The 27,144-nt window shown below is 44.5% G+C and overlaps 3 protein-coding genes across 20 annotated transcripts in view; 1 reads left to right on the forward strand and 2 right to left on the reverse strand.

The window, feature by feature from the left end:
- Positions 1-500: 500 nt before the first annotated feature.
- KCTD6 (potassium channel tetramerization domain containing 6) lies at positions 501-8,559 on the reverse strand. Of its 2 annotated transcripts, none has more exons than XM_063348264.1 (3): positions 8,422-8,559; positions 3,040-3,148; positions 501-1,780 (listed from the first exon to the last, which is right to left on the reverse strand). In XM_063348264.1, exons 2-3 carry the CDS (start codon positions 3,064-3,066, stop codon positions 1,094-1,096), a joined length of 714 nt encoding a protein of 237 aa, XP_063204334.1. In that variant the 5' UTR covers positions 3,067-3,148; positions 8,422-8,559; the 3' UTR covers positions 501-1,093. The 2 variants fall into 2 exon arrangements, with proteins under 2 accessions (XP_063204334.1, XP_063204335.1); XM_063348265.1 differs by lacking the exon at positions 8,422-8,559 and adding an exon at positions 6,150-8,019.
- A 231-nt stretch (positions 8,560-8,790) lies between these two features.
- PDHB (pyruvate dehydrogenase E1 subunit beta) lies at positions 8,791-14,135 on the forward strand. Its single transcript, XM_063348263.1, has 9 exons — positions 8,791-9,062; positions 9,261-9,368; positions 9,441-9,503; positions 9,588-9,623; positions 9,717-10,002; positions 10,749-10,859; positions 11,504-11,595; positions 12,073-12,214; positions 12,599-14,135. The coding sequence occupies exons 1-9, from the start codon at positions 8,931-8,933 to the stop codon at positions 12,742-12,744; spliced, it is 1,116 nt and encodes a 371-aa protein (XP_063204333.1). The 5' UTR covers positions 8,791-8,930; the 3' UTR covers positions 12,745-14,135.
- The window catches only part of PXK (PX domain containing serine/threonine kinase like), a 37,761-nt gene continuing 24,552 nt past the window's right edge, over positions 13,936-27,144 (reverse strand). For 5 of the 17 annotated variants that reach the window (XM_063348257.1, XM_063348247.1, XM_063348255.1 and 2 more), the window contains 6 exons: positions 25,222-25,270; positions 24,377-24,454; positions 23,889-23,975; positions 23,199-23,268; positions 22,163-22,225; positions 13,936-15,045 (listed from right to left, as the gene is read on the reverse strand). In XM_063348257.1, coding sequence (XP_063204327.1) covers positions 14,840-15,045; positions 22,163-22,225; positions 23,199-23,268; positions 23,889-23,975; positions 24,377-24,454; positions 25,222-25,270 — 553 coding nt within the window. In that variant the 3' untranslated portion in view covers positions 13,936-14,839. The other 12 variants (XM_063348258.1, XM_063348248.1, XM_063348246.1 and 9 more) reach the window with 10 other exon arrangements.

The raw sequence follows: 27,144 nt of genomic DNA on the forward strand, positions 1-27,144 counted from the left end.
GTAAAGTCACTAGATAAACCACCGACAAACCAGATAACGCTACACAGCGGCTACAAACAAGCATTTAGGCTGTGTTCCCTCCATCTCTATCCCTTTAGCCGGTACAAATACTTGACATCCTTCTGTTAGTCATAATGCAGTTTTCAAAACACAAGCTTATTCTATAATGAGGACAGTTGAATCAACTGATTAAGATAAAAAGGAACAAAGTACGTTGTTAATGGAGGAGAATGAAGCCCTTGCAAAGTATCTGAACTACTCTGCAGAACAGAAAAAACAGGTTTGGGGTGGGGGGTTTTGGTTGGTTGGTTTTGAGTTGTTTTTTTTTAAGTATTAGAGTTCTAGAAGACAAAAAAAATACCAAATAGTATTCTGTATTTCACATTTTTATTAGCTTCTTGCTGGCAGGCATTACAATTGGGAATAATATTGCACCAGGCATTAAAAATATGAATTCTACCACAGGGACATTTTGCATTTAGAATCCAATATAAATATTTCTAATCTTATTTCCATGGCTACAGATAATATTTGGTTGCTTGATTTATATGCATAGAAAGAAACAGTTGTCATAACTGTAAGAAACTGTACTTATCAAGTACTTTTAAAGGGTGGGATTTGTTTTCCTAGAATATTACAATACTGTTTATTGATTTAGAAACTGAATTAGTCTACATGATAGCAGCTTTTCCCCAACTGCATCCTAAATTCTGTTTGTTTCTCGCTCCCAGTGTTGTAGCATTAGATGGATTAGAAACCGTTTAAACGGAGGTAATTTTAGCACTTTAAGTTGCATCAGAGAATTGTGTTAATGACACAAAATACTCTATTGTACTAATTCTTCAGACTCCCTCTTTCAAACAAAAAGGTGTCTTGACTGAACAGGCACATGCATATTTTTTTTCTGAACAGGACAAACGGACAGAGCTGCTAGAGAACGAAACTCCTCCAGTCCTTATTGATAAACAATAAATAGTCGTATTAAAAAAAAAAAAAAAAGCCCACATTGTTGCTTTAGTCAAAATCCAGACTCTCTCGGGTTTACTGTCCAATTAAGTTGCTAATCACTGAAGTGGCTCCTGTGGAGTCAGAATCAGTCATCTGTTTTCCGTGCCAGTCTACAGAAAGTCCAGTTATGCTCCACTGTGTTTTCATTGGCACGCTCGCTCATATGATGAACTCTGGTATTCCTGATCGTGAAGCCTTGCTTTGTGATGTACTCCATCAGATGGACTCTGAGCGACACTTCCTGGTGGTAATCGCACGGCCCAAAAGTGAAGGAAACCTGGCAGTCCCTGGTGTCCATCATATGCTTGTTCCACTTCGTGAAGTGGTTCGAAATGCCTTCCAGCAACGAATGGACTTTCGTGGTGATGGTGAGCTGCGTGATGATCACGGCCACCGGGTTGGAGTACTTGGACAGCTTCCGGGTGCTGGACAGCTCCACCACCTCCTCAAAGGTATCCACGGGATACAGCGGCTTGGGGTCATTGAGACACTGAATTAGCGGTTCAATCTGATAGAAGTCCGCTTCTTTCCGAAGTAGGTCGAACTCTTTGAAGTCCAGTGGCAAAGTGAGCTCTGAGGTCCTTAAAAAGTTAAGAACATAACGGAAAAGTGGTCCATCTCTGTCAATAAAGTAATTGCCCTGAGAGTCCCTGGCAGTGGGGAAGTCTCCCCTGAACATGGCCCCAAGCATTGAGTCAGGATATCTCGTTAGAGTTGTGAGGGATGTCGTATACATGTGTCCACCCACATTTAGCGTGACTGGATCAGTCATCTAAAAAGAGAGAAATTGCAGAGTTTATCAAGCCACCCCAAGAAGATTCAATCACCTCACCGACACACATGGCAAATACTGTTTGACAACTGCAGGCTCTGGAGAGAATGACATTTCTCCCATTCGACGCCTTTAAGCGCTGTTTAAACCCGAATACAAGCCACCTAGCAACAAGGCACAACTGGCAACTAGACAGGATGATACTTAACATTCAGAACGCACATTTCCAGAATGCTTTAGAAATCTTAACAACTCAGCTACTGTCACAGAAGTTTTGCATTTGGGCAACAAGGGTTTTTTTTCCCTATTCTACAGATGGGGAAATGAGAACAGAGATTTCCTGAAGAACAAGTTAGTCTGAATGAGGCCCATCAGTGCTCCTTACTTTCACAATCTGTTTCTCATTCTAGAACAAAAAAAAAAAAAAAAAAAAAAAAAAAAAAAAAAAAAAGAGAGAGAGAGAAAAGGGAAGGGGAAAAAAATAAAAATCAACCAAACAAGTCGTAAGCCTCTCCCCTCAAAAGAGGATGACAGTGCAAGTTTAGACACAGGACCAAGAGCTCACAATCAAAATAATCCACGTGCTATTAAAAAGCATCACTAAAACAAGAAAAAAAAAAAAAAAGAGAACTTTCAGCTTTTAACTCTAAAAAGAAATATTTATTAGCAAATTAGCATGCTGCATAGAAGAAGGGGGTAGAGCGCAAACCAGTCTACATCAGCTTCCAGATAGCACATGAGGAAGCAAGAGAGAAAGGAACATAAATCCCATCTGGCCACCAACCCTAACAACCAGGACTGAGGCCAGCCAGAGAAAAGAGACATATGCATGGCAGCAGAATGTTTAGAGAAAGAGAAGAGGGGAAAAATAAGATGCATTTGTCTAGTTTGAAACAGGGTTTACAAGGAAAAATACTTCTCTTTATAAATAAAATTACAAAGTCCTTAAAATTACGTGCAGGAAGCACGAACTACTTTCAGCCTTTTTGTGTTAGGAAAACGGTAACAGTGAGCTTAAGGTGCAAGTTAAGTCCTCACTGACTGTACCCAGGAAATACAAATCTGAGCTCGCTCTCCCCACGAACTGCATGCGAGGTGAAGCACTCCAGCGAATGTAAGCAAGCTGTCGTAACACGCACAGTTTTTCTTACATGACTGAAGCTCTGGACCTACACAAGACATACCTGGAAGGATTCTTACTGCAGGATCCTGAAAGCCCAGTTGTAACACACAGCGCACACTTACAGAGGCTCACTTACCATATATCCCCAGTCTCCATTATCCATCTGTTCAATTACTTGAACTGTGGTATTCCAAGTTTAACAGAAGGCTGCTGAAAGGATACGTAATTCACCTCTTATTATCTCCCTGCAGGAAAAAGCACACACGAAAACACAAAACAAAGAACAAAACATGGCAGACCATCAGTACCTACAAGAACAACCGAGGGGAATGCTTTCTAATCAAAGGCAGGCTCTCTGCCAGGAGAGCATTCAGCTACAAAGCCACATTAGCAGGAGAATCTACAAACGAGCTTTTCCCTCCCTCTCCCTTCACACTACCCCCAGGACTGCCTCCGGAGCACACAGGTAATCACTCCACCAGCTGCTTGACCATCCCGGTTTTGTTAAGTAACAAGCAGTGTGCCTCTGAGGATGGCATACGTTCACAAACAGACTACCTTTCACCTGGGAAACTGCGAGTACTTTGAAAGACACATGTCCCTTTCCCAATTAAAAAAAGTTTATTTAGCCACCACTGAGGTCATACATGTGACCCGTTAATATTAGTCAAAATTCCCATGCTCCGGTTTCAAACTGTACACAAGGATAAATCACGCATGAAAGTCAATGAACAGTAAGAAGAAAAAAAAAAAACTCACTGCAGAATTAATAATTCAGCAGTGGAGAACTGCAATTGACAGCAAAAACATTAATCTACAGACAAAGAGTACAAATGGACTTCACAGGCACATACACCCTCTTGGAAGAAATCTCTTCAGGGACAAGCCAGAGGACATCAAACATGTTTTCAACAACGTTCCAACAAAAGCAATTTGAGAAGTGGTTCATGCCGTAGCTTCCCAGAAGATGCCGAACTGCTGACTTGCATAACAAGGGGACCCTCTCCACCCGAGCACGCCAAGGGAAATCCACAGCCCGGGTTGTGCAACTCGAGGTGGGGGAAGTGAATGACCCCAGACACCAGTGGAGACTTTCCAAAGGTGGCCTGTCAACCATGTCAAGTGATGCGTGGACAGGGAAGCCAGTCGTCAGTAAGCCTTTATCCCAGAGCCTGCCTCTCCACTGGAATTGCTGAAAATTTAGGTCAGTCTGTTTTAAGTAGGGTACAGCTTCTCAGCTTTGTTTATTTTTACATCTTAAAGACCACACAGTTACCAAGACTTCTGCTCCCATCATCTTTACCAGCAAACTTCAACACACCATCACCCAGCTAAAAGCAGCACGGAAGTTTAGCCAAGCCAGAGCCCTACATTCCAAAACAAATGAAGGTTCACAGTTAATTCCCAACCAAAAAGATTACTCGCCCTTCTCATTCCTAGTAAACGAGGTCGGTCTCATTCACCACCGAACAAGGCAGCACATCCCACCTCCCTGGGCTCTGCTACCCTGCCCAAACCCACAGCCTGGGCACAGCAGCGTCCAGCAGGTCAGGCTTTCAGGGGCCAGCAGCATGAACACGGCCTCAGCTGCAGCTCAGATGTATTAAAGAGTAGAAAAAAAAACCAAAATCAGTATATGAAAATCGTGAGGTCAGACAACAGAAGACTAAGGAATACTAAGATACAGAACAAGTCATACCAGGATCCTACTTTTACAAATTAGAGACGGAGCATGCCTCAAGAAAGTACATTAAAGCACCCCCCACCACCTCCCCGACGGCAGATAAACCTGGAATGCCAGCTCTTTTGCCAACCTCTGCTCACAAATCAAGAGGTTAATTAATTCCGGTTTTCTTTATTTGGAATTGTCATTTAAGCACAGCTCATCAACTTTTATCAATAGCCCAGACCTTTTAAATTCCAGCACTTTTTTTCTTAAGCAAACCATACTTATAGGTGTTATTCCAGTCAAGTACAACACCAGGATAAAATGCAGGTGCATTAAAACCATAGGAAAGACTGGTACAGGTTTCTGATATTCAAGGAAAACATTCACTTGAAAGTGAAATGATGCAGCCAGCCAGAAACTTCACTGGTAATCAGGATAGAAGAGATCTGCAGTCTTAATAAAATTAACTGGAATTATACATTCAGAATATTTCAAAGGAGGACAGATGTCCAGAGTTATTTAAACTGGCGGACAGATACTGTGTTATTTTAGTCAGCATCTAAGTCCACACTACAGATGAATCAAGACTTTCTTTATCAGGGAAAGAAACAGATGATGTGACATGTCTGTACGAGGGCATGAACTAATCTTTGATCACAGTACTGCTATGTAACACTGGAGTGAATAATTTACAAGAGCAATTAGCTGAAATAAACCCAGCCCTCAACATGTAAGTGGCATCAGGAAGTCTCACTGACCTTTGTGTAAGGACCCAGAATCACTAGATATGCACAAACCTCCCTGGCAAAGCCAGTGCCAGACCGAGATGCACAACATGAAGGGATGATACTGGGAAGCCATCCTGAAATGCCCGAGTGTGATCGCAACTACCCGCTGCTTCCCTCATCAGCCTGGGAGCTCTGAATTTCTAGACAACTTCACAGGGGAAAATAGCTCTGCTCAGGTACCACCTGAGATAAGGACTAGTAAACCCCATCACAACAAGGGTGGGGATGTACACCCTTCATGACATACACCCTTTCAACGATGCTTTAAATCCTTCTTGAATGAAACAGTGATGCACTGGTGAGGGTGGGCAGACGCTCACTCCATGCACACCCCACGATAGGCAGCCTCAAGCCGGCTCTTGTCCCTGTGTCACACAACAACATACTGCACCCAGGGACAGCCTCACTAATGTGGCTACTCGCATCCACACAGCGGCAAACAGACGACATGCAGCCATATCCCAAGACAGCATGCCTTTAATAACCATAAGAAATACTCATTTAAGATGAAACTCAGCCAGACAAACTGCTGACACCATTTAAGCCAAAAAAGACATTGTTCTGTGGTGAGAGCAGAAGTGCACAGATTGTGTCAAACCACAGTCCTGCTTTCGTTAAGCTTCTTCTGCGAGCAGGGAGAAGATGTACAGCATTAACGTGGTCATCACAGCTCCTGCTGTAGCCCAGCATCAAGCATATCCAAAACTAGACAGGCACAGTGAGAGGCGAGCCCCTTTGAATAAAAGCACTCAAGTTATCATTTTATACTTAATACACAAAATTGGATACCTGCATTTATAAAATGATCACTCTTATTTCATGTATTATGACTCAGAGGATTACAAGGCTATTTGCCAGCAGCACTACTGGAACAGGTAGTCCCATTAGCTTCAGCAGGGCTTCTACCAGAACGGAGCTGCTAATGTGCAACCATTTTGCAAGCTGAAATTCAGAGAAAGCAAATGAGAGTCAGCTGAACATCTGCAAAGACACACACATACACACAGGTGGGCTCAGGACAGGCCCAGGGGGGATGCCAGCAGCACTGCCAAGTGCTTGCACTGCTGGGACCATGTGCGCTGCGTTTGGTCAAGGCCACGGGCTACACGCTGCACCTGGAGAAAATCACAGTGTTTGTGTCATATGCAGTTACTTAAAGGAGGAGCAGAAATACACCTAACAGTTAAAAGTCGAGAGGCACACACCGCTTGATTTGCTCTGAATGTTTTTCATGTAGTTCTTCCAACAAAAGAACGAACAGACTTACTTGTGGCACTAGTCTTTAACGGACAGTTTGGTATCACTATTGCAACACAAGCTGTTTAAACTTCACACAACCTTAGATTTCTAGGTGAATATAGAGTTGACAGGAATTCTACCAATGGCAACTTAAAAATTATAAAAGAGCAAAGCTAGCACTCCAGATACAGCAAGCTCCCTGCCTCTCAGATTTAAATCTCCAAAGACGACCAAAAGAACCTCCTGCCCTCAGCGCAGTTATGCCACACATGGACAACCTCTCTGTTCCCCAGACAGCCATAACATTTGAGAGGCAAGTTTTTGTTGTAAGTCATTATCGGCGACTCACCTGAACTGACAAGAACTAAGCTAGCATCAGTGATGGCTGCACTCCACCAAACTGTACAGTGAGATGACAGTCTGCAGAGCAAACCCACGAGGCTCCAGCATCGTGCTACCCTAACCAAGGGAGCAAGGAGGAGGCAAGCTCTTAAAACAACTGTTACTGAATCTTCTGGTAATTCAGCAGCTCAGCTTCACTAAAGAAAGCATCCATCACCTTCTACACAGGTCAGATTTACAATGACTAATACAGTTTATTAAAAAAATAACTTAGTTCTTGCTTTTCACTAATACTTAGTCTTCACCTCAGGCAGGAGGGAAAAACGCTCACACCAGCCACTCAGCATTTTCATTCCTTTATGTCTAATTGCTTCACTATAATTTCCAAGCTCCTGAAGTTTCCTTCCCTCCCCTGAGGAGCTCTACGACATCCTGGTTTAAGTCCAGGTTCCAAACTTTTATTTTAATTGCTACTTGTCTGAAGAGCCCACATCACAATATCACTTTGACCCTCCTCTCACAAGAGCCAAAGGAAGATGCTTATATCTAGCCTGGTCTTGCTGGCCCTTGGCTTCTGAAGCAACCCAAGGCACCCAGGCTTTCAGCACCTGTAAAAACAGTTGGTTTTTACTCGTGTATTTTGCTTCTGTATGCTTCTGTGCACTAACTGGCAGTTGTCTGCGTGTGGAAACGTGTCTCCAAACAGTTCTGGAGGAAGGCAGGCATCAGAAACACTGAGCCTCCCTGCACACACCAATGGGCCTCAGCACATGCATGGACTAAGGAGCAACAGCAAGACAGAACAGCAGAAATCCTTCTTGCGAGCTCAGGCCAGAGAGGGGCCCAGGCCTGCAGCAGAAGTGGGAAGTGCCGGTTTCCATCACAGAGGAGCCAGCGAGCTCATGGTGGAAGAACTCTCCCAGAATGACAGTGATTCAGCAAAGATGCTGGAAATGAACCCAGACGTTTTGCCTTCCCCCCTCCAAGTGACCCAAGAACCCAGACCCTCTCCCCCACCCCAAACCTGTGTCCCAGCTCTGCCTCCTCTCCCGGGTGCGGCAAGAGGACCCACTCCCTCCCATCGTGGGGCAAGGCCCACGTATCCCAGACCCTCCCAGCCAGAAATCACCGCCGGGTACCCCGACTCCCACCCCGCTGCTTCCCCCAGCCCAACTGGGAGCAGGACCCGGGCACCAGCTGTCCCATCCCCACCCTAACATCGGGGTCGCGGCATCCTGCCCCGCAGCCCTCCCCCGCCACCCAAGAAGCCCCAGGAGCCCAGCCCCGCGCCCTGCCCCCCACACCCCCCACCCCGGGACGCGGCCATGCCGCCTTAACGCGGTCCCACACTGAGGGTGGGGGCACCCCGCCCCACACAGGCCCCCGGCCCCTCAGCACTCCCCCGAACCAGGGCACGCCCCGGGCGCTGAGCCTCACTCCCCCCCACCCCGAGGCGGGCCGGCCCAGCCCCAGCACTCACGGGGGCAGCTCCCAGCGCTGAGGCAGAGCCCGGCGGCGGCGGGGACGACTGACCGAGAGCCCGGGGTTGAGCCGCCGGCGCGGGCAGGGGCGGAGACGAGGGTGTGCCCTAACCAAGCCCCGCCCCACACGCCACGCCCTCTCCGGTGGGATCGGGGAGGGGCGGGCACCGCCCCCCGTTCCCCTCAGGGCCGCCAGCCGGGTGGCCGCTCTCGGCGCCCGCCCCGGCCTCACCGAGGGGGTTGGGAGGGGCCCGGCCTGGGCAGCCCCGTCGCCAAAAGGCGAAGCAGCGGCGGGCGGGGCGCTTGGGCCCGAGCCATGCGCCTCCCCGGCAACGCAGGGCGGCCGCACGCTTGTCCCCCGCAGACCCAGCACCGCCGCCGTCGCGGGGGACCGGAAGTGGCGTAGAAAGGCCGCGCCGCCCGGCGTCGTGCGCGCCGGTTCTCGCGAGAGCGCGGCGAGGGCGGGGGCGGAGCTAGTCCGTTGGTCGGGCCAGAGGACACGGGCAAGATGGCGGCGGCTGCGGTGGTACTGCGGCACCTGGCGCCCATGGGCGCCCGCCTCCCGCCCCGGGGCCGCGCCGCCGGGCGGCTGCTCCAGCAGCGCAGGGGGTTCCGCCTCTCCGCCCCAGCCGCCATACAGGTAGCGGGGCCGCCGCGGGGAGGGGTTGGGAGAAAGGGACTCGTCCCTCTCAGGGGAAATGTCCGGCCCCGGGGCGGGTGGGCGGTGAGGAGAGGAGAGGTGATGTGAGGTGACTCCCCGCGCCCGAGGCGTGCGGGGCGCCCGGCGGCGGCGGGCCGTTCCCCTGCCCTGCACTGCCCATCTGCCGGTGTCTCGCAGGTGACGGTGCGGGATGCGCTGAACCAGGCGCTGGATGAAGAGCTGGAGCGGGACGAACGCGTCTTCCTGCTGGGCGAGGAGGTGGCCCAGTACGATGGTGCCTACAAGGTGCGTGGCTGCCGTTACCGGGCCGGGAAGGGGCCTGAGGGCGGGCCCTGACTCCTCTCTCCTGCCCTGCAGATCTCCAGGGGGCTCTGGAAGAAGTACGGGGACAAGAGGGTGATCGACACCCCGATATCAGAGGTATGGCTGGCCCGTGTCCTACCCTGGCCGTCCCTTCATTGGCCACTCCCCTGGTGCTCACCCCTTGGTTTCCTTCTCTTTCAGATGGGCTTCACAGGAATTGCAGTCGGTGCTGCCATGGTTTGTAAATTTGTATTCCTTTACTTCTGAATTTAATATTTAAACTATTTCTGTGTAAAAACATACTAATATCTATTTTAATATGCTTAATAGGCAGGGTTGAGACCAGTGTGTGAATTCATGACATTCAACTTCTCCATGCAAGCAATCGATCAGGTTATAAACTCTGCTGCCAAGACCTGTTACATGTCTGCAGGAGCAATCGCTGTCCCCATTGTCTTCCGGGGCCCCAATGGGGCATCAGCTGGAGTCGCCGCTCAGCACTCGCAGTGCTTCGCTGCTTGGTACGGGCACTGCCCGGGACTGAAGGTTGTTAGTCCGTGGAGCTCGGAAGATGCCAAAGGCCTGCTGAAAGCATCAATCCGGGACGATAATCCAGGTGAGCACAGGCAGATCGTGGCAGTACCTAGCACTCAATCCTGAAAAGAATGTCTTGTTTTCCCCTCCTGCACCATTTAAAAAAAAAAAAAAAAAGTGGTTAAACCCTAAAACACTTAAGGCTCCTTTACTGCAGCTTTAGGGTACTTACAAAGGCACAGAAGTATTTATTCTTTTTCTAACAATCACTTGTCTTGTTAGCAGTAGATTAATTTTGTGCTATTGCCAGCTGCGTGTCTTTAGTGCTAGTTTGGTACCAGTCGGGAAGCTTTGAAGTATTTATGAATCTATCGTAAAGGGGTTAAAAAGGATGAAGATGAGTCAGGAGGAGTACATGCATATACAGTTGTATATGTAACTCATTTTTACAGATCATGAAATTCATGTGATAAATTCAGAATGTCATTAATTAAAAGCAGGGCAACCCTTGTCTTTATTTCTCAAAAACATGCATGCAAAATCTAAGACCTTTCTAAGATTCGCGATTCTGCCGTCATGTAGACAGTAGAATCAGTTAACTATCTGATCTAGTTTAAAAAATTGTCTAAAATTAGTCCTCAATAATTCAGCATTGAAGTAAAGACTGTGATATTTTTATTTATTTTTTAATTGCTTCTGCAATCATACTCAAGTCCTTGTTGCCCAGATTGTCTTAGTATCTTGAGCTAATCTGCTGCAGTACTGTTAATCATCAGTACAGGCCTGTGCCTGCAGATGTACGCTTAATCCAAGTATGTTTTGTTCTAGTTGTGATGCTGGAAAATGAACTGCTCTATGGTGTTCCCTTTGAAATGTCTGAACAGGCACAGTCAAAGGATTTCGTTGTTCCAATTGGAAAAGCTAAAATAGAAAGGCAAGGTAAGCTGAGACTACAGTTTGTTTCCTTATTAACTGAACTGCTTGGGGACTTTTTTTAACCTCTTAGCTATTCACAATACCGCTGTCATGGTGCACAGGAAAGTATTTCAAATGTTCAATGTACAAGTCTTACTTTATCCAGTAGTATACTTTACTGTTCTGTTGCCCATATAAAGGAGGAACACCTGATTCTCTGTATCTCCTCTAAGACTATACCCTTCTAAAGGATTTGTACCCTAATATAATGGTGGAGGGGTTAACGGCTGAAAAACTTTTTTCCCCACTTTAGTATGTAATTTTTGTCAAAAAATGCAAAAAGAGATCACTGTAATATTTTGGCTCATTTATTCATCATTTACCGCTGAATTATATGAATGTTTGAAAAAGAAATTCTAAAAAATATATTAAATATCTCTTCAGAATGAAAGGGTAAAGTTTGTGTCTTAGCATAGTCCTTCTGCTACTGCTCTTCATGCGATGTATGGGTGCAGAATACTTAGCGTTTCAAATAAACATAAGGAACTTAAATTTACAAGAGAATCCTAACATTACCTTGCAAGGAGCCAGAGATCTAGAAAAAAGCTTTAAATCTTAAGGTTTGTTGTTTTTTTTTTTTAATTTTTTAACACTTGTTTCTGTTGTAGGAACTCATGTTACATTAGTGTCACACTCAAGACCTGTCGGACACTGTTTGGAAGCAGCTGCCGTACTTGCCAAAGAAGGTGTAGAGTGTGAGGTGGGTGGGGGGGTCTGTTGCTTTTCTCTTTCCCTGAAGTGGAAAAAAAAAGCAGAGGGTCTTCTCGTTCAGGCTCTGCAAAACTTCCGTGTATTACCTACAATTTTCTTACATTTGTAAATGCCTTAACAACATGTGTGTTTCATGTTTCTGCATTTCACCTTTTCATCACAAAATTAAGGCAGAACTACTAACAACTTTCAGATTCGCCCAGCTGTACAGTAAGCAGAACATGACAGTACGCATTAGTATGGCTGTATCTCAATATAGCAAGACTCACCTATCTGGGATTTTCCATGAGCCACCAGAAACTGTTCTACACAGTCTCTGCGAGAATAAAAAGTTAGACGTTTTATTAAGTCTTGTCTTCAATGTGAGAATAGATGAGAGTGCTAAAAGGCACTGTACCCAAACAGTGCTAACTGACAGACTTACATCATAGCAAAACTCACACTCCCTTTTTTTTTTTCCCCCCAGGTTATAAATCTGCGTACCATTCGACCAATGGATATTGAAACAGTGGAAGCCAGCGTTGTGAAGACAAACCATCTTGTAACTGTAGAAGGAGGCTGGCCACAATTTGGAGTAGGAGCTGAAATCTGTGCCAGGATTATGGAAGGTACCGAGTTTTGCAGTATACATGTTGATCTTATTCCCTAGTCTAAATCCTGACAACTTCTTGATACGGCCAGATGAAGGCAGAGTTAGGGGTTTATATCTGAGGAGCTTGAGCCTAGTTGTCTCCTCTAGAGATTTTCACAGGGTGGATCCAGCTGGTCTTCTGTTGAAAGTAACTCTTATCCCTGGAATCTTTCTCAGTCCTGTGAGAAGCAGGATGGAAACTTTCTGTCTAAACCACAGTACATGAAGATAAATGAGCAGGAACAGCTCTCTGGAATATTAGAGCTACAGGAACAAAATTGTTTAAATCAATTAAGATTCAGAAATTGAATTGAGAGAAAACCATAGTGCATGGCAACCTGACAGCTGTCTTCTGTTTCAGGATCTGCCTTTAACTACTTGGATGCTCCAGCTGTGCGTGTTACCGGTGCAGATGTTCCAATGCCTTATGCAAAAATTTTAGAAGATAACTGCATACCTCAAGTGAAGGATATAATATTTGCAGTGAAGAAGACCTTGAATATCTAAGTTGTAAATACATGTTTTAAAGTCCTGCTTTACAAAGTATCAGTTGTCTATGGCAAGTTGTATGCATTACTTCTGTTGTATATCTACATGGGAATTTTGTACAGTGGGGAAAGTACAGTGACCTCCCAGAATATTTATATGGGGTTACCCTCTAAGCCACACTTCATATAAGCAACAATGTGGTAATGCTTGTTTGTTAACAGTACAGGTGGGTTAGTGCTACTGTAGGGTGAGAGATCCTGTTCTAAATTCAGAGCGAGGAAAAAATCCTCCATTTCTGCTTGGCTTTTAATTACCAGCGTAGCAGTGTTAAACTGGCTGTAGTGGTGGCTGATTGAAGAACTCGGTGAGCAAGAGGGGGCCCTGAGTCCAGCCCTGGGATGCTGTACAGCGCTCCAGGAGCCCGTGGTCACGAGGATTATTAAAGGTGAATAATCAAACTGGAGTGGGTGAAGCCTTGCTGTTAAGTGCAACTGTCCGCACAAAGTGGCTTTGGAAGCCTGTGACACAGGTGAAGAGATGGCATGTGTGTTTGGTTTGAAGAGCATTCCACTGCATGCAGGAAAGCTGCACACGAGCTTACATAAAGATCCTGATCTTCTTCAGTATGTGATGGGCTGGGAAACGCTACCTAATTTTTCTTCACTAGCCACCACATACAGTGATGAAAACAACACTTGCCAGATGCTGTGCTTTATGTTTGGTTGGTTGTTTTCTTACACTCATCACATGGGCTAACAAGGGCATGCACAAACTATAGCTCTTACAGTGCAAAACAAGATATTTTATTCAGACACACTGAGCCTGGGTCTGAATTAGCAGTTGTGTAGATTGTGTTTGAAGAGCTGGGAAACTGCCGCAGCAGCCTTTCGGCAGATCACCACCTGCCAGGGTTTAGCTAAGGGGCTAAGGACAGGCCAGGAGAGCTCCGCTTGGCTTTTTCAGCAGCGTCTGGGACAGAGCGAAAGCTGCCGGGAGGAGCCTGTACCTCGGGCAGGCTGCCTTTTGACAAAGTGCTGGAGAGGAGATACTTACCTCTGTAAGCAAGCAGAAGCGCTTGGGTCCTATTTCAGTCAAGGGCCAGGAATACCTTTCGGGGTATTTCCTTTAGTAGAAGTGCTGTTAGGTTCTTAGGAAGTCTGGCTTGCAGGTGAAATCCTAGCTGAATATACCCACCACCACGCTGCTGAAGGAATTCCATTAAACATTTTAATAAAAATGACTGGATATCACAGGTTACATGAAACTTTGTACAGACATTCTCTGCATAGTAACAAACACTGATGTACTTGAATTTAAAAAATGGATTATCTATAATCCTTTAAAGTGCAATTTGTTTAAGGTTTTAAATCAAGAAGGATCTTTCAATAAAGTTTAAGCTGTAGAATTAACTTGAAGTAACTTTGCATTTAACTAAATCATGAATAATATCCCAGTGCCCTATTAACTCCCATTTCAACTGGTTTCTCATTTAAAAACACTTTCCCTCAGAGTTAAAGGTAGGATGTCCATTTAAACAAATTTAATGAAACAGCATTTTTATTCCACCAGCAAATATGGTGGGAGTAAGATTTAATTCTCCAGTTCCCTCACCTGTGCAGTACGCTTTAAGGGTTGGGGGGAGGGAGGGTGTTGGATTATCTAAAACAAAACTTGCTGATTTGGTGCAGTAAGAATTAAGATGAGTTACAACTGCATGAAAAGTGTTGAAAAACTGAGCAGACTAAAACTACATTCCTGTATTTTGGAAAAAAAGGGGTGGACTAGAGCTAGGAAAAAAATGCATTAATTCACCATGATCATGGTCATTCCTATTTCAGATTTTTATTCAGCCATATAGAAGTTGCTGTTCCCCTGAAACTGTAGCTAGAGAACAAAGTTCTTGAAACCAAGTAAAGAATGGAGTACTTATCACAGCATGGCAACGCGATGCAGACAGGGTAGTGCGACTCAAGAAAAGCTGAAATAAGGGCAAACGGCTCTACAGCGTGATTAGCCGCTAGATGCTGGTGGATCCGTCGGCAGTCAGGAGGGTCTTGTTCCTGGACAGCACAGGAGGGGGAGTGGGAATTCAATCCTGGTGTGACCAGTGGCCTCAGCTGATCCTGGGAGCACTGTAGTCGCAGGTCTGTGTTTTCTTCAGAGTTCCTTTCTGAAAGTTTTGAATGGAGCTGAGTAAGGCTCCTCGGCTTGCACTGACGTCGGGCTGTGGGCTCGGCTGCGTTGGCACCTCTGTACTCAGAGGAGGAGCTGCTGGTGGCAGGGGCGGCGGTGGCGGTGCTGGGGGTATCAACGATGCTCCTGTTGAGTTGAGGAGAGAAGATGTAGTTTGATTTTGTCAAAGAGGTTCTGCTGCAAAGGACTGCAGCTCTTAGCTGGGCTTGGTCAGTCCTGCACTAGTCACGTCATTCCTCGAATGCCAGTGGAGGGTGAAGAACAGAACAGATGAAAAATGCCAGAGTGATCAAATCCCTCTATCTGCAGGTGAGTTGTGTCATCTGAGACACCTCTGAAATGAAGCCTGAAGTGCCTCAGTACTCGGGGATGAAAACATGACTCAAATGTGATCTTGCACTGAGGGAAACAGAGATCACTTAACAGGACTTCCCAGCTTCAGTTTCTCTTGTTTGTCCCCAGTGAAGCAGTTTGCTCTTTGGGTCACCAACAGTAACAGAGATCGGAAGCAAATCTTACTACCTGTTCTTATTTACGACTAACTTAACATTACAGGACCATATTGCTGTAGTATTCGTGATGACTGCTTGGTCAGATTATATTATATTCCATTTTTAAAGCACTAACTGCAGATAGAGTTTTCTGGAAGTGTTTTCCACTTCCACATACTGTCAAGACTTCCTCCGAACATGTTGTAACAAACGCTTGTTTCACAGGCTGAATGAATCACAACCATCTGCCACTCACCCCTCTGCCTCTCGTGCTCCCACCTTTGCACTGTCTCTTGGTTTCTAGCCCTGTCACATCCATCTGGTGCTTCTCATGCCTCAGCCTCCGCGTCCTGACTCCCTGGGAAGCCAGAGCCCGCAGCGGTGCAGGCAGGTACCCAGCAGCGAGGACCTGTGTGGAGGTGCCTCCTGGCAGCTGAGGTCCAGGCCAGTGGCTTTACTTGCCCTAAGCAGCTCTCCCAAACACCCTGATCTTGTGCAACTCAGCTGCTGCGCATTGCACCATCATTTCTACACAAGTATAATCAAAGATCCGTGCGGGAGTAAGAGCGGAGGGCTTCAGAGGTGGCCCCTCGCCATTCCACAAGACACCCACGTGAAGGTGGCATTGGCAGCACATCACCAGCTATATGGGGACCGAGGGGCCCGTCTTGTCTCATATATTCTGCAATGAGCAGGGGCATAATGATTAGTATCTTAGAACTATTCAACAGTGAATTTTAACCTATCGTCTAGATCGTAAATTATTCCACAGTAAGACCAGAGAGACAGATGGCACCTATAGCGTAACACTTGCTTTTGTTAGCTCTAGCCTACAAAGAGGAATATATGGGTAAGTGGCAAGAACTATGATACAGCACAAAACAACATGAGGCCAACCAAGAGGCTGTGGCTATTGAAGTAGAACTGCTTACTATGAAGTAAGCAAATACCACGCAGTTAAAGGACATTATGGCACACGGATTCGAGGTGATGAAGGATAAAGCTCAGCCACCGAAACCAAAAAGCAGGCAAAGTTCTCTGTGCTCCAGTTCTCTCTCAATTCCTCACTAACACTTGCTCTCAAGCTAGTAAGTAATAGTAAAAAAGTAACTGCTGCAATTTAAAAAAGCAGTTATACTAGATGAAAGTCGTAACTCAAAGCTCCCTCATTTTCTATTTGTACCAGTCTTTGAAGAGAGCCCTTCCACGTATGGGAGCAAGCTCAAAGTGCAGAGTATTGACACAAAGCGTTCAATTTTGCCAGTGTACATTAATACATGCTGTGACTGTAGCACTTCCAACTCTTCAGGAGAAATTCTCATTAGCACAAAAACCTTCTGTGGCAACAAAACATGGAAGTACATATTGGGCTCATCTTCGCTCTCCTCCTTTCCAGAGGAAATACTCGAGTCCTAGTAGAAATAGCAGAGATCAACTGAAACAATTTAACATGCCAGTTGCACGTGGATCAACTGCTCTCTTAAGTAATCAAAACATTACGCAATGTTAGCACAAACTGAAATAAATTGCATATTGTAGCCTTGGGGCCACCTAACCCAAATTTACTTTTTACATTTGCCAAAGATGTAAGTCAATTTATTATTAGAAATAATGAAAAACCATCCCCTAGGTTAGAGTCCTGTTCCGCATGCATGTACGGAGTGCCAGCAAAGTGCAGCACAGCAAATCTTGACACTTTGCCAAAGGACGAACAAGACCAAGAACAGTTAAAGCAACCGCTTTTGCAGTTAAAGCAGTCAGAGCAGACCGCTGTAGGACTGGCGTACCACCGCTGTCACCAGACTCATCAGACGAACTGCTGTAAGATAGCCAAGACCAGCTAATCATACATGAAATGGCTCGAAAGAGATGCAAGAACTGCAGAGAAGAAAGCCAAGATTTTTGGCAGGAATTACAAGCTGAGGTTGAAGAAGCTATGCAAGTAGTTGTACAAGATGCCACAGGGAATGACGGTGAAAAGAGGGGGCAGGGCTCTGTATGGAATACAAATACAACGGTAACATACGTAGTGAAAGAAGGTACATGTTTGAGAGAGAGCGGGGAAAAAAGCCTCAAATGTTTGGATCACTAAGTATCATTAGGCCAAGATTCCAGGCGTAATCTTCACATTTAGTCTGGTTATTCTGCAACAGGGGTAGAAAAGACAGGGAAGTATGGGGAGAGGCCACCTTCCTTCCTGGAAAATGGTTAAGTTGCTGAGGACTCACCGTTATTGAAATTGAGCTGCCGACAACATCATACAGTTAAACTCTTGGGAGACTGATTACGGGCAATACTACTCTTACACCTGAGCTCTGCTTTAACACATAAATACAGTTTTTAGGATGGTATCTGACTAACTATGAGTGTTACGTATTGAACTCATCAATTAAGAGCGTGGTTCTGAAAAATCTTCAATTAATTTCTATTAGTCAATCAAAACCAAGCTGTCCTTCTCTTCTCGACGTTGAGTAGTGCAAAGGAAATCTTAGTTCACGCTGGTGTACTCATATGCAGTTACATCTACAGATTAAATTCTTTTGCCCAACAGTGAAATATTTTTCTGTATATACTAGAAAACACATTTGAGGCAAGTCCTCAGTTACCACCAGACCTTTCCAGTACGTATATGTTGGAAGAAGTTGCCTGCAAACACACATTTTACCCATTCATGCAGTTGTAAGAATAAAACACTCAAACAAGAACTTACCAAGGTTTTTTTACAGGGACATTTTTGTTAAGAGAGTGTGTTAAAAGGAATAGGAAGTAAATCAGATGCTGTAAACTTGATGCCTGAATTGAAACAAAAACTTAATTATGAGTTTAAAGTGACAGTAATTGTGCAAACAGCATTAAAAACTTGGCGGAGAATGGGATGCAAACAAAGAAAATCATTTTAGTGATAAGAGTTTTTAAAGATGCTGTATTTCATTAAAATAATCCATCAGAATGTTTAGATTTTTTTCTTCTATTCCCTCCCATTACTAAGCAAGTCCAAGATTTGCATTCAACTTTCCCATACAGAAACAGAGCATCTTTAAAGAGATAAATCAGCATTAGCTTACTTTTCCGAAATTTCACGTTCAAAATGATGCATGCTCTATTGAAGACAGCAGAGAAAGAGAGAGGACACAAGTTAATCATCCAGTTCTCGTGTCAAAGTAAGAAAAACAGATACACTGTTAGCTGAAAAGTTAGTACAAAAATCAATACATTCCTATTCACTGGCAAATGTGAGGATAGCAGACTATTTCATATGACATATACAATACTTTGTCTGATTCTGAATAACGAACCACAATTTTCCATGCTATAAGCATTATTATACTCGATGAACAAATACAACACGCATGCTTTCAGTTGCACATGCCATAATTCGAGCTTTACAGGATTAAAGCGCATTTAGAGAGATTTAGCAGGAAATCTCCAGGAAGATTAGCCACAGAAGACGAAATCCATTCCGTTCAAGGAACAATTCCTGCTGCATTAACACCTGTACTTACACTTACGCTGCATGGCTCAGAGACACTCAAGAACAGCACTGACTAAAGCATTCAAATTGTCTTACAGAAAGGTGAAGGGCAGAAAAGGTGCACCACGTGGGTGTCTATGAAATATATGTCATACTGAAGGATTCAGAACAACTGGCATAGAAAAAGATAGCTAAAGTTAAGCACAACTCTTTCACTTCATTCCCGCAGGGAAGCTAAAATGGCACCTTCCACACTTTTCTCTATTGTAAGAGAGCCCGCTGGTATTTTATGGGCTTACTGGATTTCGAGAAGATGCAGTGAAGCTTTAAAATAACCCACACCGTGGTGTTCTACGTCCCTTCTGATCCTAGCCACAGCTCATAGCCGCAAAGAAAAATAACACATTTTCAAGAAAGCAAAGAATTGTGCAAGCGGAGAAAAAAGAATCAAACATTCACGGGAGAGTGTCAGAAACATGGGAAGTTACATTAGAACCACTTGCCACAATCTAAACAACATATTTCAAAGATGATATTTATCTGAGTATCTGCAACAAAACCAGCCCAAAACTCTAGTCAATGAGAAAAGCTCATGAAAGTCTGGGTTTCCAGCAGACACCTTTCCCCTCAAAGCAGGTCATGCATCTGATCCGACGGTTGCAGCTGTCCTTACAAAGACAGCTGAAGCCAGCAATCGTTTTCTTTCTTAGTATGTTTTGCACTGACCACACCAAGCACTCTACTGCAGGGCAAGTCTTGCAAGGCCTTTGCTGAGAGACAAAGCACGTCTCAATGTGTAAGAACCCCCTCTCATGTCAGCCTGGAGCCCGTTCCCTTCTGGCCGGTGTCTCTGGCTGCGCATGTACCCACCCACACACCACATTGATTTGGTTAGTTACGGGCCAGGACAAGGGCAAGAGCTTCTGTTGGGTACACTTGTCCATGTCAGCCTTCATTTTGCCACGGCGTCCTATCAGCAAGATGCTTTGACGTGCCGTGATTCTAACACAACCACAGCCAAAACAGAAAGACAGACTGAAGGCCTCATTCCCCTCCTGACAGTCATCTCACCACACTGATACCCACAAGCAATTTTGGTTTAGAGGTAAATATCCTTAGTAAGTGCGAGGAAACGAAGAGAGAGATACAGGCTACGGGTGCATCAGCTGTCACAAAGAGAGTCCTACCATGGGGCTGGTGAGTCTTTCATCGAGTCGGTGATAGCATACTTGCTTAGAATAGATGAAAGCACATTGTTGCTGGTGAAAAAATAAAATCAGGAATGCTATCTTTCTCTTAGAACTAGTATCTTAAGTTTCTTCTATGAAACCTACTCACAAAAGCACTCCTGAACTGGTGACACTTGCCTTCACACCCGATCAAATGCATCAAAGCCATCAGCCCGCTAAAGCGCTTCCCAATTTGAATGCAGGTAGGGCAACGTGCACAGCGTCAAACCGGGCTGATCACCACAAGTCACCACGAGCACACTGCCTGCAGGATGACCGACACACTGTGACAATGTGGTTCGAACAACAGAGCCACGTTTTGAGCCCAAACTTGAGCCATTTTTAGCCGCTTGAGCCATGTCTACACATATACGTGCATCACATGCCCAAAACTTGAAAAAGCTTTAAACCAAGTTCCAACACATTAAAGTTAAAAATGTAAGTAAAAGGTAGTTTTATTGCAGAAAAAAAAAAGTGTTTTCTAAACATCTGTCCATTTTGAAGACATAAGGTTTTCTTTTGTATTTTCAGCTACTTCCTTACTAAAGCAGACAGAACTGGAAATAAACCCTCCAGCGAAGAGTCAGTACGTCCACAGAACAGCGCTGTCATTGTGCAAGACAATAACAGTAATTATCCTGTTTAGACTAACCGGGGGAAGTTAGTTCATAAAATATACACTTCAGTATACCCTTAACTTGAAGGAGAAATGAGCAATTTGAATTTCAGCATGACTGCTTTGAATTACGTCACACAGACTGCAGTGTCCTTTGAAAGGCCATCCACAGCAAAGACAAATTTGATTGCACCACTTCAATTAACAAGTTGTGCTCCGCAGAAAGTTCCCGGGACAAGGAATCATATGGCGTGAGTCATCATAACAAACAGCAATGCTACGGACTGCTTCCCTTCTAGAAATGTATTTCATTAACACCTTTTGCTGTTAACGTTTGCCGGTGCTCCTCTTCTAGCCTTTCAGACTGAAGCACGGCCACTATTGCCCTCTCAAGCAGATTCTTTACCACTTCCCACCACCTTTCCGAAATATTAGAAAAACTGTTTGCACAGCTACCTAGCAAATTGGAAGAGGGAACTGGCCACAAATAATAAAGATATTATTTTTAACCCAAATCAGTTTCTGACTTGTTCCTACAAGTCCTACTGGTATTACCAATGGCCTGTAGCAGAACAGGGGAGATTTAAGCAGCCTAGGCCACTGAATTTGTCACACCTCAAATTCATAGAATCATAGAATGGTTCAGGTTAGAAGGGACCCTAAAGATGACCTAGTTCCAACCCCCCTGCCCTGGGCAGGGACACCTCACACCAGACCAGGCTGCTCCAAGCCCCGTCCAGCCTGGCCTTGAACACCTCCAGGGATGGGGCAGCCACAACTTCTCTGGGAAACCTGGGCCAGTGCCTCACCGCCCTCACAGTAAAGAATTTCTTCCTGATATCTAATATAAATCTCCCCTCTTTCAGTCTAAAACTGTCACCCCTCGTCCCATCGCTCCACTCCCTGATCAAGAGTCCCTCCCCATCTTTCCTGTAGGCCCCCTTTGGGTACTGGAAGGCTGAGAAAAGGTCTCCCTGGAGCCTGAAATTCCTGAAACTACATCACAGTAATACAGGGTAAATAGACAATACAAAAAACCAAGGGATCAACAAACAATACTTCAGAGCCAACAGACCATTCACATCAGAACAAATGCATACTGCAACATGAGGGCCAGAAGATGTCTGGAAAGTAGCAATGTCGGTAGGACTGGAGTAATAGAGACTTTGAAGCAGGCACATAACACTCTATGGGTAAATCATACCATGTATATCTCAGGAAAAGTTACTAAATGAAAAAGAACAGTATTAAAAGGTTCTCTATGGCCCTTAAAAGACAGCAAACGCTCAGGCTGACACAAGATACATGTCATCTCTGTGTTCCATCCTTGAAAACCACCATCCCTTCAGCCATCCTTGGAAATAACACCCACAGTTGAGGGGGGCGAATAAAAAACAAAGAAAAAGACAAACACTCTAATGACTCTTGAACTTACCTGCTGTAGAGGGCGGAGTGGGGGATGATGGAGACGTTAATGGGGAACTCGCCCCAGAGCCTGCTAAATAAAACAACAGTCTAGTAACTAAAGCTGTGACATAAAATTCAACACAGTCAGACAAGACAGATTGTTGGAAACAGGCCAACTTTATTGACTGAAGATCCAATGCCGCTTCCACTGAAATCTTGGGAAAGATTCCCATTCATACGAACAGCGTCACTCAGACCCAATCAGAACAGAGAGACTTAACAGCACACAGTATCAGAGGAGGTCCAAAGACATGAGAAGTGCACTCAACAGTATTCCTCAATGGGAAACATTTCTTTTCTGGTGCTTAAGCTGTTGGATTTCAGCGTCCAAATTCTGTTCTCCTTAAGAGTTGTGCCACTGCACGGATGGCACCCCATTTCTCCTTATAAAAGATGATTTTCAGTCAGTTGCTGTACTCCACAAGTTACTCTGATATCTGACTATTCCACAATAGGCTGCTTTTGGACACATTTTAGCCAGGCAAGCCAGCTCTGTTAAATTGTTCCGTAGTACCAACCATTCCTTTTAACTAAATGAAGACCCGTCAAAGGCTCTGTTGTTTTAGAATTTAGCACTGAAGCAGCAATTAAACAGATAATTTTCTCATTCATCTTAACACCTCACTACGGAAACAGATCACCACAGAGTTTATCCCCGAAGGCTGCATTATTAAATGGCCCAAATAACGGATGTTATTATTATTCCACTCAAACGTCAAACAGAACGAAGAGACTGATTTTATTTTTTTTTTTTTTTTGAATGGGGCACAGAAGAGAGGACACATTGCTTTTTATTAGGCAGCTGAAAATCTTAACAATGACAATATTTTTCAGACCTAGTTTTACCTATTATTAAATAGCCAAAACAGTGTTATCAGGCTGTGGTAGTCCAATGTTAATGTGTAAACTGATGGTGACCCTGGATCTTTTAAGCCAGAAAATGACAGCAACAACAAAAACATTGACATAGCTGTGTAAAAGCAAGCTCCTCTTTCTGTAGTTACCTGAGTTATTTGAGTTGCTGTACTTTGCTGAGTGTTCTTCCCCACTTTCATAGGCAGAGCGTTTTGACTTCTTTAAAAAAAGAGCAGAAAAAACAGAAGATGAGAATGAATAATCGCTTTCCGTGATAAGGATTGAACTGACACACAGATTTGTAACAACCATCCACCGTATCACACAAGGTTTATCAATGCCCAACATCCCTCTCCCCACATCCAACACGTGCTGCCACGCTGACAATGGCAGCAAGGCTGTTGTGCGCTCAGATATCTCCAGGCACGCAAACGGTGCAATTCCAGCGTCCTCTGACCACAAGGGAAAGGCAGAAAACTGACCCCCAGAAAGGAGGGGAAACACAGACGGCGTGCTGCAGAGGCAGACCGAAAAAGGCTCCAACACCCCGAGCGGGCAGCAGGAAGCAGCACAGGCCGTCATCTGTGCAGAGCTGCTAACTAGGCCTGTTTTCATGCAGCAGCCTCTAACAGGTTAAGCCAATATGCGGGTCAGCTACCATTGTAAATTAAAGTTCTTAGGAAGCGTATTGCTCAGCTACGGAAGCGAAAACAACCAGGTAATAGTACAGAAAAACACAGGCCTGAACAGACCAGCGTACCTGTGCTCGTGCACGCTAAACATTCAAAAAAAGATACGCGTCTTTTTCTGTGTGAGAAACCTATTTAAAGATTGCTTACTTTTCGTGCCAAGATCTTCCTTTTCTTTTTTTCTTCTTCAGAGCCATGATGAGATTGAGCTCTTGTCAGCCTTCTGTGCTGGTGAATCTTCAAAATGAAGGGAAAACAGAAAAAGACCACGTTAAGATCTTAAGTGTTCTCCAACGAGGCTTATGTTTGGGGCGCAAGAAAATGCACTACATGTTTAGTTTTTGTTTTTCTTTTTTCACCTTTAGTTTTTATCTTTACTGTTGCTAGTAGTGGATGGAGCCTCATTACTGCAGTTAAAACGATCCTTTAACTTAGGAGCCACTGCCTGTGAAGCTGCACCGTTTAAAACAGTGAAATGCCATACAGTCAACAGCTGTTCTACAACAGCAAATCTGCTGATGAAAGCCTTTATTACTCAAAATCACTCTGAGTGAGTAAAAACTCACTTTCCCTACGTAAAAGTGATAAGAGGAAATGGAATGTCTGTAGGAAATACAGTAAAGAAATGCAGACGTTACCAATTTCTGTTCTTCTGTTAATCGTTTTTCTATGCATTCCTTGGAGGTTTTCAATGCCTCTTTTAGCTTAGTAGGAATCTAATAGAGAATGGGGGAAAAAAATCACAGCACAAAACGTGATAAAGGAAAACATAACTTGACTGCTCAAAACTCATCATTCATCTGATCCTATTGCCCGTCTAAAGCCCCAAGTACTGACACTAATCCCTTAGTGACTGAGAAAAAAAGAATCTAGATGCGTGTTTTACACTCCAAACCTAGCTACAAATCTAATGGCAGGGACAAAGAAACACTGAATAATGGAAGGGATACTCTGATGGCAGGGACAGCTAACTGTTTTGATGGTCCAGTCACATCCCCAAACTGCCATGAGGCTGACAACGCAAGACACAGCACATGCCCTCCAGAAGTCGTCCTCTGGGGCAGCTTGCCACAGGGAGCAAATGTGGCTCCCTGAAGGTCCCAGCGCTGGAGCTGGCAACAATGTGGTGATGGTCTCACCTCACAAAAATCAGTTTCCACAGGTCTTAGCAATTCGTTTCCTCTCACTGCAAGGGACCCATGTTACTTAGCAGCCTCTGCTCAGATAGAGCACCATCATTAGTCATGCAAATGAGCTCCACGACAAGAACTGCACTTGAACGCTCATGGGTCACAGCGTGCCTGCCTTCTAAGCGGTGATATAAGATTCTTGAGTACAATTCAGCACAGGAATCTAAATACTGATGGCAATCACCATAAAGCCAAATAAAGCCAAGTCTCCTCTACCCTGTCTGTCGATTAATGCATAGCTACCCGCAGCCTGGCACTTCCACAAACATCAGCAAATCAAGGTTCAACTCTACCTTAAACTGTGGTTTCTCGGAGTTTGTTAGCAGGACGTCACTGAATAATCTGTGAGTGGATAAAAAAAGGAAGAAAAAAAAAAAAAAAGGAATATTATTCCCAAGAGATAGGCAGAATCCCAGCAAGAATACTACTGGTACTGTTCGCTTAACTCCCACTTTCTCCTTTTCCTTCTCTGCCCTCATCTCTACACCACCGCTTGGGTTTTTTCAACAGGTTTCTATGTACTGTTTTTTATTTTCCAAGCACTGCTGTGAAGTTAGCAGCATCCAACACCCTGAATGTAGCCACTACTGATGGCAGAGAAGCAAGACTGTGTGAAGTATTTTGAAAGCTGATAGAGCAGGCACAATTAGCAAAGGCAGAGAAGGGTTTCCCCAAAACAAGAATGTCTTTTCCTTAAAAGTATATGGATTCTTTAATGACAAAAGATTACCAGGGACTTTATTTTAAATTTCACCTAAACAAAATGATTGCTCTTTTTGAGAAAACTCTCTTGGCACAACTGTTGTTTTGGCATTAACAAGAACCATGTGAAAGATCAATGAGTGAACTTAACATTTGAAAATATCTACCTTTTTGTCTGTACGCTGGCAAAGGCCACTAAAGCAAATATTCTAATACTTTTGCTCTCCCTTCTATGGTATCAGCAGCAACAGCATAAATGATTAATCCTTTTCCATCCAAAACAAAGACACTAGAGGGCAATGGTAGTCTGAAAATAAACTGGTTAGTCCATTTCACGATACTTTGCTCTGGAGAACATACTAGAAAACTGTCCCAGAAAGAGATCTCAAGCCTGGCTCTGAGATAAAGATTCCAGAGATTTATTTGTTGCTGGCATTATGGAAAATTATCACAGGCCTACACTAGAGAAAACAAATTGAAGTCTAGAATCAAGTTTCTAAGAATAGTATTCCATGAAAAATTCAGATATAAATTAAATTTTAAAAGATTTTTTAAAAACCTACAAATGTTCACCCTTGTTTACAGGGCATTTTTCTGACCCTTTCTGATTACGTGTACTTGCACAATTAAGGAAACTCAGTCTATATGGTTATAATAAAGGTTAATAAATATTTAAATTACATTAATTGCATTGCACATCTACATAGAACACTTGTGAAGAGTACTGGTATGAAGGGAATGTAGTATAATATCCTATGTATCAGATACAGCTGGGCACGGGTTGTTTGTTCAACATCTTTTAACACCTGTGTATTCCTGCAGTCACAGAGTTCTCTCATAGTATTTCTCCCCTGCTTACATTCTCTTCTCTACCTCCCACCTCCTTTAAGAGCAGAGGAAGGGAGGAGTAGAAGGAATTGAAGGCTGAGATAAGCCTGAAGTGACTCTTCCCAACCAGGAAATATGAATCTTGGAGCACACTCTAAACGTACTGCAATCTGTACAGTGTGAGATCAGACCCAGATTTAGGTATGGGCAATCTGTCATTTATAAGGTCATGACTCTGGCACCTCGTATTAAGAAAAAACAAAAGAACCCCCCACCAGGAGCTGTGGCTCTACGCTCAGCATGCTGGTGACATGTCACAGCACAGTGACAGCAGACAATTTCCCTGGTAATATTGTCTCCGGATTGCAGGAAGGGCGGCACTGCAGACAGGTACGAGCTCCAGCTCAGTCATGCACTGACATTGCTACTTTTCTGCATCCCAGTCTTGCTCTGTACCTGCCTTTACCGCTTCCCCGAACCACTGGGCGGACAGCCTGCAAGGAAATATATTCTGTCTATGCTTCAGAGAATCCCTACGGCAGCCCTGCAAGAAACCGGCCAGAACTTCTACGTAACATTTCATATCCAGACCCAGTCTAAATGTCACTGCTGAGCAAAGCAAGAGATCTATTTTGCTAGTCATAGGTAAACCGATAGCAAAATCTGCTGAAGTAGGTCTGAAGGGT

Source organism: Chroicocephalus ridibundus, chromosome 10 (assembly GCF_963924245.1).
Source record: "Chroicocephalus ridibundus chromosome 10, bChrRid1.1, whole genome shotgun sequence".
NCBI classification, from domain to species: Eukaryota; Metazoa; Chordata; class Aves; order Charadriiformes; family Laridae; genus Chroicocephalus; species Chroicocephalus ridibundus.